This window comes from Dicentrarchus labrax, unplaced genomic scaffold (assembly GCF_905237075.1).
Source record: "Dicentrarchus labrax unplaced genomic scaffold, dlabrax2021, whole genome shotgun sequence".
In the NCBI taxonomy this organism is placed as follows: domain Eukaryota; kingdom Metazoa; phylum Chordata; class Actinopteri; family Moronidae; genus Dicentrarchus; species Dicentrarchus labrax.
This window is the reverse complement of record NW_026136719.1, coordinates 34,025,012-34,036,464: the sequence shown is the minus strand read 5'-3', so window position 1 is coordinate 34,036,464 and position 11,453 is coordinate 34,025,012. Positions and strand designations below refer to the sequence as shown.

Here is an 11,453-nt window from a genome sequence, read left to right as displayed (position 1 = left end):
CTGAAACATTTTGAGAAAAGGGCCAAGATGTTTTTAGTTGACAAAAAAACATCAGAATATATTCAAGAATGAAAAAATGATATGATAATATGTTGATATGATAGGACAAAGACGCACAAGAAAAAAGTTCTACATTTATAACCAAAGGTGGTATGTAATCATTCGATTTGGTAAATTAGGTGACGATATTTTGACTTTATAATGTGATTTACTACTCCATCTTAAAACCATCTACCTGCGTGCAAGCGATTAACACACAGTGTAAGCCCAGTGTGGTGCATTTAATGGGTGAGTCAGCGGTGAGTCGTGAGTTTAGCAGAACCGTATCGGTCCTGTGGCGTAATTAGACACGCGAGTTGCTCCTGTGATCGATCTGTGTGTGATTTGAACTACACTTGCTTCAGCTACCACAGGTGGGACCAAATCAACCAGGAGTAAAATGTTAAGGATCAGAACTTTTAACTTTATACTGGAAGAAAACTGAATGTGATTTGCTTTTCTAATGTGTTTGAATAAAAGGATATTGATTTCCATCAGTGATGCATATCAACAGGAGCTATTACAGAAGAGGCAGTTATTGTATAAGGGGAAACTCGTCAGTGTGTGGAGTCCTAATGTGAATGTAGGGAATCTATCATCAGCAGGGTCAAGGTCTGGATCTTGTTTCAGATTGTGAGACGGATCATTTGGGCGTTCTGTTTGGAGGTGTAAAGACTATAATCCCCTTAAATCAAATGCCATTCACACACTTGCATCCTCTGCCTATTTTATTGTCATTCAACAGTTTTCTTTTGTGGCTTCTTTAACCCAGCTTGCTCCATTACCTGGGCCATATCTCATACTGCAGCTACTGTTAATATCCTGAATATAGCACTTAATTTTCAATATTATCCCCCTGTAATTGCTTCATCTGCATCATCAGATTTTTTATTTGGGGGTATAATTACAAGACTGATCCAAGATCAGCATCCTTTAAGAAATCATTCGCAGTGGGCGTGAGAAGTGCTTATTTAAGTGCTAAAAAAATAAAATAAACTGTTTAAAGCTGCTTTATAAAAATACCTTTTTTGTCATATCTGCTGAAACGTTCACTATATCCTGACAGTAGAACATGAGACAGATAATCTGTGAAACAATCAGGTTCCTCTGGCTCCTCCCAGTACTCCTAATGGCATTTTCAGTGTTGAGATTTCCAGGTTGTCAAATATCAACGCTGAGAATGAGACTCAATGATCAGCCATCTCTCTTGGATCTGGTTGGTTGTTTTCATTCAGGCCCAGTGGATTCTTTCAAATTCCATTAGGAGCACTAGAACAAACCAGTGGAACCTTTTTTTTAAAAAAAGATTATTTGTCTAATGGACTACTGCTGAAGAACGCTTCAGGAAATGTGACAAAAAAAAAGAAAAGAAAAAGTTAGCTACTGCAGCTTTAAGCTGTTCCAGCTCTTCAAGTGGCAGCCCTATTGTAAAGTCAGTGAGAATCAGAGGGGTGGTACTGACAAGTCATTTCCATTAAATACGTACACCCTGTGTGTGACTGGCTGTAATGTCCTAAGAGTCCAGGCCTTTCTAAACTTCTAATTGATCTTCACATTGTGGGGATATAACAACAGAATAGGGTCAAGCAGTTTGTGTGTGTGTGATTTTCTTTCCCTAGAGGACAGCTCTAGTCACGGCCCGAGCCGAGGGGAGACTTTTCACCATCTATTTCTTCTTTCTTTGGCGTTGCCCCAGATTGACTCTCAGGTAATGTCAGAATCTACCTCTGCAGGAGAGACGAACTGTGAAAGAAGAGGCATGAGTCACCATAGCTTCGGAGAGCTTTATTTTTTACTAAAAAATAATGAGCCCACCCCCCTCTTTGATTGTACAATGTTCTTATAGTCCTGTCTTACTTTTCAATAAACATTTTGTAGAATTTGCAATAACTGGATTTATTTCCTCCAAGTAATTATTGGGTCTTGTGTCATTTTCTCAGAGTGTGAGTAAAGTGGGTGGAAGATGTCATTTGTGTGCAGTTTCTCAAAATGTGTACTAATGAGATTGTTCAGCCTGACCTTGGTCACAGAAAACATTCAGATTTACATAAATGCGAAACTTAGTTTTGAAAAGTTATAAAAGTTTTATTGCAATTTGTGGTGCAGGAAACAAAACAATTTCACATTATTTAAGAACACAAAGGAGAGGAAAAAGATGTGCGTGTCCCTCAAGTGCACTAATTAAGTCCCTCACCTTCTACTCAAGCCAAATACTGAAGAGTTTGTGTACCTTATGGACAGGAGGCAAACAGCAGGGAATGTTTCTTCAAAGGTCAGCCAAGGAAGAGATTTTGCAAAAGACAGCCACGAGTAAGAAAATAAGGTATGAAAGAAGGTTTTCCTGGATATTTCCATCGTTAGGTTTCACATAGTTTGGACAGATGTACATCAGGTTTCCCAAAAGCATTTCAGTGTTCAGATAATCTTCTATTGTCTGGGTTTCCTTTCCATCTTTAGGGACGCCTACTATTCTAGTGGTTTTCTGGCTACTCAGAAGTCAAAATGTAGAATAACACTTTAATATTTTCCATGCATGAGCCCTTTTAAAATGAACTGGTCTGAATAACTTACAGTGGACCTTGTGCACATAAGGTCCCCCCCAACACTGGAGATACTACCACCTGAGCAGGTAACAATGTCAACTCTTATCCTATTCCAAGTGCTTAAGTGCTTTTGGGTACCTGGGCCATGTTGAAGTGGAAGCAGGATGAGACTGAATGCTACTGTCTGTTAGCAAGGTTGTTGTCCATGCTGTGTCCAACCCTTCACATCCACGTGGAGGGCACACTTTTCATTTTGCACTCGAGGTAAGCCAGAGAGGGAAACGACAGGCTAGGCTGGGTCTGGAGCTCAGGGAGTTGAGGAGGGGGTTGTGCCTGCACAGAGACTCATGCACAGCGGGGTTATGATCCCTGAGCCTCCAGCTCTGATGCGGGGGTGTTGTCTGGCTCCTCGTCATTGTAGATGTTCTCCGCCTGGGAGAAGAAAAGCATTAATGTACTCATAAAAAAGGAAGCATTTTATTGGACGTAAAATGAGTATATGCACCAGAGGGCAGGATGTGTCAACAACATATTATTGTTCGTCAGGAAACTAAGATACCATTAATACCACCCAAAAATGACTACCGGAAAGAAATAAGTAGGAATACATCTGTAGACCACAGACATCTGCCAATTTAACCCGGAAGTAGCTCAACAGGATCATCCATTCACTTTGACTGAGGTTGGATATTGTTGATGAAACCTGGATATAGGTTTATGGGGAGGGACTGCAGCTATCATATTCTGACTATCCCAAAAAGAAACCCTGTGTATTCACCATCTGCCAGACTTGCATGATGTTGTCCTCGGACACTGAGCAGATGACCCAGGGTTCATTGGGGTTCCAGGAGAAGTCAGAGATCTTGGCTGTGTGGCCACCGTGGATGAACTAAAGGAAAAAAGGTGTCAGTAACATTCAGAGGCAGGAACAGGAACCGTGGACGTGTTTGAACCCTACCGATGTGAAAGGTTAGTGCTTTCAAACTGACCAGTAACATTTGAGACACTGTTTACGCTGTTCTATTTTTATGCAGTCCCTGAGCAGCTAGTTGATGTGATGTATGATTAAGTTAAGACTGGCACTATGAGCTTTACAGACAGACAACCCTGATCAACAGTCTCCAATCACATTACACACACTGCTCTTCTGTGTACAAACATTTTATGCTTACTGATATAACTATGGACTCCATGAGGATTCAGGGATCTAAAGGTGACCTGATTTGAGGAGGATACCACCTACCAGCAGCTCCGGGGGCCCATCCTCAGCATCTTCTGCTGACTGCTCCTCACCGATTTTACTAGGAAAAGAAAAGAAAACAAATAACTCTGAGTCTATTTACTTTTCAGTGTAACGTATGCAGTAGTGTTTCCACTTTAAATTCATCCAGCACATGAGCCTATGACGGGCCGGGGCTCTCTGGAGGTCATCACAGCAGCCTGCGACACAAATGGAATATGCCTTGGGCAGTGACTGTCTCAAGGTCCACTTCACAAAATCCAATCCCTGTGCTGCCTTTTCCAACACTGATGTGTATCCCTGTCATAGGCTGCTGGGACTGTTCCCAGCCCGTCTACGGCCTATGTTCCTATTTGACAGTTTCATTTCAAGTATCACTTTTACATAGCAAATCTCCTAAGCCAAACTTGAACTATCACTGTTCCATAAAAGTGTGGATTTCGAAGTATGGTGGACAGTTTTTACCTGAGATCCCAGACGTTGAGACGCCGGTCGGTGCCGCTGGAGGCCAGGATGGTCTCATTGTGAGGAGACCACTGTACCTAATGGGTTGGACAGTTGGTCACTGGCAGGTCAATGTAGTGACAGTAGTATAGCAGCATGCACTTTAATGTCAAAGAATAACTCCTACAATGTTGGGTGTAAAAAGACAGTGATGATTTAACTGTTTAGGGTTAGGGTATATACTCACTACAATGTCAATAGCACACCATTTGTGTTGAGTCACAGATCGGTTCTGGTCAAATAAGCTAATGCAGTGGAATAAAAGCTGTTTTATAGCATACTTGTGTGTTAGGAATTAATTTCAGCACCGTGGCCTGGTACAGCAGGCACAGTAACTGTTTTTTTTTCTCCTCATGATGTGGGAGCAGTATTAAAGGTATGAGGTCATATTTGTGATTTACAAGAGCTTTGGCCGTACACGGCATTTGTTGAAGCTCATGTAAACCTTGGATGCACACCATGAACACACAGTTAGGGGAAAGATGTCTTTAAAATACATGTATACAAAGCTGTGTGGGCTAACTAATAGCACAATAACAACAGCAATTTAAGTTCTTACCTGGAAAATTTCATCTTTGTGGGACTCAAAGGAGTGGAGCTTCAGTTTGAGGTTCCTTAGATCCCACAATGCAACAGTCTGAGAGCAACAAAACACATTTTTCATTAAATATTTATTCCAATGTATTGGATTCGAGACTTTCTTTGTGCCTCCTCTGTACCTTATCAGCAGAACCAGTGGCAAGGATGAACTCGCTGTAGGGGTTGAAACTGAGACAGTTGACCTCAGCGGTGTGAGCATCCACTGCGTGGCTGGCTTTGGATGTGTTGTTGGACCGAGTGTCCCATCTGGTGGACGATTAAGTAGGGTCAGAGGCGGACAGAAAACAGGGAAATGGTTTTAACTTGATAAAAGCAGTCACAATACCAGACAACAGACTGGCTTTGTATCAGTCACTTACATCATGAGCTTCTGGTCGTCAGCCACCGAGCCAAACAAGGATTCGTGGAGCAAATGCCAGGAAACGTCCTCCACCACTGCTGTGTGGCCGGTGAAGATGGTCTTAGCATCCACAATCTTCCCTTCCTTTGGGCCTGCTCCGATGTCCCATAGACAGATGGTCTGGAGGGAAATAAGAGTGGCGTTGCTACAGTTGCTACAGTGATCAGTTAGAAGCTGCACCTGTGCTTCCTACTTACACTTCTAGTATTTCACTTACGTGGTCATCGGAGGCACTGAGCAGGTTGCCGCTGAGGTTGGGATTCCAGGAGAGGCCATAACCTTCTTTCTGGTGCCCTTTCAGCCGCAAGTCAGGACTACACTCCCCGCTGGGATCTGAAAGGGGAAGATGGGACAGGAAATGATGTGTGATTCACTAGAGTGTGAGCATTTTGATGCATGTAGTGATCAGCATATAAGCACAGCAGTGAACCGACCTGGCTTAGACGGGTGCTTATTGTAGTCGAACACCAGCACGTCAGAGGTGGGCGTCTTGGTGGCGATAATGCAGTGATTCTGGGGCATGTAGCGGGCTCGGTTCACCTCTCCTTCATGGTTGATCTTGATCTCGATCTCTATTTTCCCACTTACTGAACCGAATCCACCGAACTCTGGCGAGAATACAACCAGAGTGAAATACACACGAGGATAGAAAAATGGACATCAGACACTTAACCTGCAGGTTAAAGCTTGCTTTGTGACTAGTCAGTTAGTCTATTTTACTAGGGTTGCACAGTATATCACTGGCAGATACTTAACAAATGATTAAACCTGGAGACAAAAACCCTGGATTTGAGCCCACATTTGTGCATTTGTAAGATTAATATTAGCTGTTAACATATCTGGGTCTGTATTTATTTTGGTATGTATGCTATACTGGTTTTGTGTATTGAGATTTAGACTTGGACTGTACCTTAAAATTGTTCAGTGACCATAGTAACATACTGATACTGATACCAAAGGAGCAGTGAGCCTTCAGCGCGCGTGTGCGCACACACACACACACACACACACACACACACACACACACACACACACACACACACACACACACACACACACACACACACACACACACAGCTGGGCACCCATCAACATACCTGCTGGAAGATGGAAGAACAGTTTGAATATAAAGAAGGAATAGAACATGAGTCACAATATACAAAGAGCTGATCAATGTTTACAAAGAGAATGTCTATCAAATCTCACATGGCAAGCTACTAAAGTCACTTCACGATTTCTATAATTGGGTGTGTGTGGGGGCACTGTAAAATTGCAGTTGGATTCTGTCTCTGTTAAGCTATGTTAAACAATTGAGAAGTAACATCATTGTATTGAAGCACAGTGCCTCACATTAGGGCTCACAATGTGCTGCGGTCTTTATTTGACTGAGCTTGTGTAAACGGTGGCAATGTACGTATCTTAGGAGGTAGGAAAACACACTTTAGGCCTCAATGACAATCAACGAATGTAAACAAATATATATTCTGAAACATGTGAAAAGCATTTTACTGCAGGATGAGTCCTGGTGTATTTACCTCCTTTCTCGCTGTCATAGTGCGAGGCATCGAACTGGGCGTCATCATTTGGTACCTGGACGCTGGCAATCACAAGGTGGTTCTGCTCATCTGACGTATGGGTCCCCAAAACCAGTCTGTGAACGGTGTAGTCCTTCCCCTCTGGCCTGCAGCATTCCACAACAAGGAGATGATTTTTATCTATACTCAATAGCAGCGATAGCTTATTGTTTAACATCAGGGAAGGGCTTTTTGGTATGGAAACAAGGTAGGAAGTCAGAAAACATGTCAAAGACTGCTGATAGAAAACAGGAAATAGTAACACACAGATTGTTCATTTGTTTCTGTCAATTTAAATGAAGCTAGGTTGTTACGATGATCTGTGAGGTAAAGTGACGTTTATTTGTCTACGGAGTCTGGTGGTGAGCGAGAGCGATATAACAGCACAGAATAACAATCTGAGCCTGCCAGTGGCAAAAACAACAACTTTTAGTGGACAGACTTTGATGGGTGCATTTGTCCCCAAAGGATTAATGTTAGCTTACATTACGGCCGTTGCAGCCCAACATTGTGATTGTTGGATAGACTAATGAAGTCGCTTTTGTTGAGTTTTATTTTATTTCTGTCCCATTGTTTTGGTCTGTGATGCTGGTGCTCTAGTCTAGTGCAACATCCAGTGGCCAGTGCATTTTGTATATTAGTTAAGTTACTCTAAATGTACAAAAACACACACACACACACACACACAGGCTTCACAAGTAACTCTGTTAAGTTAGATACCCCAGTATATCCTCTTACACTCAATGACGCAGGTGCAGTTACATTATTGGCATTTAAATGTCAGTAAACATGTTGGGATACGACTAAAATGTGCAAAATATGGACAATATGTTCCTGCCAGACAACACGGTGTACAAAGAAAATAAAGATGCTGTTCATGTATTAGATGAAGAGAGACATCACTCTCAAGGCTGCTTGATTGCTGTGGGATAACGTGATACAAGACAACTAGAACAGCAACGGTCAGTCTCTAGGAGACTCGACAAAGCCAGCACACAGCCAGATCAGGTGGACATTGGCTGTAATAAATCGCCTGACAGACGTGTTGACACTAATGCTGGGACTTAAAGCATGCTCTATGAGCAAGAAGAGATGGAAACAATGTAAATACCTGGTGACATCTGGAAGCCACTGCACAGTAAGGCTGGGCCACTCCAGAGCATGAGTCATCACCAGGTCGTACAGGAAAGGTGTGTTTTTCTTCCAAATCTTGTACTCCTCATTGATGACCCTTTCCTCCACTGCATCGTCATACACTGTAGCAGAACAACGTGGTGTTAGTTTCAGCTAGAAAGTTACATAATGGATTTACTTGGAGAAAATGGATTAAGCACACATACAGAAGCACACTTATGTAGTATGTCTGGTACTTGCTCAAGGAACAAGACAGCCTTACACCAAACCTAAGACAGACTTTACAGAACATTCACATGTTACAGCAGCTCAAGAACACAACACAATGTAAAAAATATGCATAAACAAACAAAATAGAAATAAATAAGATGTCACAGAAATACAAAATAGGAGTTTTACATAGACTATATACACCTTTATATACCGATATGTTTGATGGGACATTGCACAGATTATTTAATACACACAGGGTGAGGCATTACACTAATATATATATTATCATCTAATATACAAATATTGTCTTGAAGGATGGATGAATTTGCAGAAAGAGTACAGCAGGAAACTAACTCAAGCTTTGGTCATTTTAGGTGACACTGACTTCATTTGGAAATTTTTATTTGTATTATGGGGAAAAAAATAGTTAAAAGTACTTTACTACCAAGATAGTTTTTTTAAAAACTTACAAAATTGATTTTGTGTTACTTTAAATGTTTTAATGTAATCTGTTTCTACCATTTTTCTGAGTTAAAGGACAATTCCGGTGCAAAATGAACCTGTGGTTAATAACATGTGTCCCGAGTTGGTCCGTTCTCTGGGATATGTTTTCATTCTAATCGACAGTGACCGGTTTTAGCACAAACCGCTAATTATCTTATAACGCTGGTCAACGGGGCACAGAGTAACGTGAAAAGAAAGCTGTTTCTATACCACAAAGAAGACTCACAATAGCACCACACTAACACAGTAGCATAATGAGGGCCCCTACCTATGAACTGAAGCATTGAGAACTTTGTAAGTGTACAGACAGTTTATTAAAAAGATAGTTTAGAACAACAGTAGCGTTCACGTATGCAGGCGGGCGACATCTTGGGAAAACAGTCACGCGACCAGTGGAGCTCTCTGAGATGAAGACTTGAACGCACCATCCCGCGTGAAACGTTGTTGCCGGAAGAAAGCACTGGCGCAACAGAGACTACTAGTCTACTAGTGCTTCCACAGGATACACACTAAAGAGATGGCGGATTATTCAACCGAATTTGAAGACATCGACAACGAACCCTTTCAGTTTGATGGACATCCTTATCTTTTCGAGCCGGAATATACAGACGAAGAGCTGCGGGAGAGAGAGAGAGAGAGAGAGAGAGAGAGAGAGAGCTACCGGTAGTCAATGCCGCAACACAGCCTCTTACTTCGGGAAACTGGTGGTGTACCTGCGGACATTGTGAAGCTATGGCCACCGAAGAGGAGTGTCTGTGTTGTTCGGAGTGGGACCTGTTGCGTCGCGACACCCTAGAGACGCAGTGTTTTGTACAGTCAGTACAGATTTCCCCTCTTTTAATAAACTGTCTGTACACTTACAAAGTTCTCAATGCTTCGGTTTATAGGTAGGGGCCCTCATTATGCTACTGTGTTAGTGTGGTGCTATTGTGAGTCTTCTTTGTGGTATAGAAACAGCTTTCTTTTCACGTTACTCTGTGCCCCGTTGACCAGCGTTATAAGCTAATTAGCGGTTTGTGCTAAAACCGGTCACGGTCGATTAGAATGAAAACATATCCCAGAGAACGGACCAACTCGGTACACATGTTATTAACCACAGGTTCATTTTGCACCGGAATTGTCCTTTAAAATAACTAACAAAATAATGCAGTATCAGTGTCATTTAAAGGAAACATTATATATATACACACATATATATATATATATGTATGTGTGTGTGTGTGTGTGTGTGTGTGAGTACAGTACATGTATGTTTATGTATAGCCACATATATATCCCCCAGCACAGGTATAATAAAATATGAATATGTATTATGTTAATATGCATTATGTTTTATATAAAGGCATACGTACGTTATATATGTATATTAAGTGTGTATAAAAGAAAATATTCCCATATAAAAGTATGAATAAGCAGGAACTGCGTGTAATGCTAGCTTGTCTCAACGTTTCATTAACGATACTCGTAAATAAAAGATGAAGAACTAACTAGCCTCAGTTACTAACAGAGTGGTCGCTGGAAGGCTGTTCTGTATCACCAGCTCTAACTGTCTCCCCTGGGTTCAGAGCTGCTACCACCCACTACGGCGTATTTTGGTGTAGTTACTTAAGTTGAAATAAGTGTTGTTTAGTGAATTGGGTGTATACTGAATTTCAAGAATACATGTTTGACGTAACGCTGTATTAACAACTTATAAACCCAGAACAGCGCACAAACTGGCTCAAACCCATAAGCCTCCTGATAGGACTCCGCTCCGCTAGCATGTCATGCTAGCACCCGTGGCAGAGTTGAACGGCGGCGGTGCACACACAAAGCGGCACATGAGGAAAACGGCCCGCCGCTGTACACGTTAAGTAGTTGTAGTAAACCTACCCTCTTTATCCGCCATGTCCCAGACTCTGCGTTTTGTCACGGTGCTCCAGGGCAAAGTAACTAAGTATACGCTGTTTTAATGTAAACTGCTGCTGCCCTAGCTAACTGCTTAGTTTGTATCACTGCTACTTCTTCCTTTTCAGCGCCGAATTACTCGATGCCTACTGCGCATGCGTTAGTGCGCGCATATCAATGAGGGCAAACACTGCGCGCAGACTGCGCATAGGACTTTCCCCCATGCTTTTATATTATGTAATAATACTACCAAATATTACCATATGCTTTTATACTATGTAATAATACTACCAAATATTACCATATGCTTTTATATTATGTAATAATACTACCAAATATTACCATATGCTTTTATATTATGTAATAATATTACCAAATATTACCATATACTTTTATATTACGTAATAATATTACCAAAATGGAAAAATAATCACAGAGGAAAGACACACAAGCAGGAAGTGAATTGTACAATGTAAAAAGGTCAATGAAAAAGATACATAAGGGACCCACGCATATTGTTCTTGTTTGTTGGCTGCCTCACTGTCTCTTTTTTATGGAAAGGTGATAAGTAATTTTTTATTTTTTAAAGAAAAAGATACACTACTCAATAAAAGTAAGGTGGCAGATTACAATGAATATTATTAATTGAATAGAACTATGTTTGGTATTGAATTAATATAAATTAAATGAGACCCTTCGTAGTTTTCATATGAGTAGAATCACAAAGAAAACAGCAAGGAATTAACACTTAAAAAAAATAGTTGTTGGATTTAAACTGACTGCTGCTGGATGGAAACATCATTGGTCAGTTGTTC

At 41.2% G+C, this 11,453-nt stretch overlaps 1 protein-coding gene across 2 annotated transcripts; it reads right to left on the bottom strand.

Moving 5' to 3' along the window:
- Window positions 1-1,809: 1,809 nt before the first annotated feature.
- rbb4l (retinoblastoma binding protein 4, like) lies at window positions 1,810-10,790 on the bottom strand. Of its 2 annotated transcripts, none has more exons than XM_051380031.1 (12): window positions 10,624-10,790; window positions 8,012-8,156; window positions 6,862-7,007; window positions 5,761-5,937; window positions 5,544-5,659; window positions 5,286-5,446; window positions 5,046-5,172; window positions 4,886-4,963; window positions 4,288-4,364; window positions 3,826-3,883; window positions 3,361-3,471; window positions 1,810-3,014 (listed from the first exon to the last, which is right to left on the bottom strand). In XM_051380031.1, exons 1-12 carry the CDS (start codon window positions 10,637-10,639, stop codon window positions 2,943-2,945), a joined length of 1,284 nt encoding a protein of 427 aa, XP_051235991.1. In that variant the 5' UTR covers window positions 10,640-10,790; the 3' UTR covers window positions 1,810-2,942. The 2 variants fall into 2 exon arrangements, with proteins under 2 accessions (XP_051235991.1, XP_051235992.1); XM_051380032.1 differs by having other exon boundaries at window positions 5,761-5,934.
- Between the last annotated feature and the right edge of the window lie 663 nt (window positions 10,791-11,453).

Excerpts from the sequence above, each read along its gene's own strand:
- rbb4l (XM_051380031.1), bottom strand. Across the intron at positions 5,660-5,760 it reads TAAGCACCCGTCTAAGCCAG|ATCCCAGCGGGGAGTGTAGT; the intron begins GTCGGTTCACTG and ends TTCCCCTTTCAG. Across the intron at positions 4,365-4,885 it reads ACAAAGATGAAATTTTCCAG|GTACAGTGGTCTCCTCACAA; the intron begins GTAAGAACTTAA and ends CCAACCCATTAG.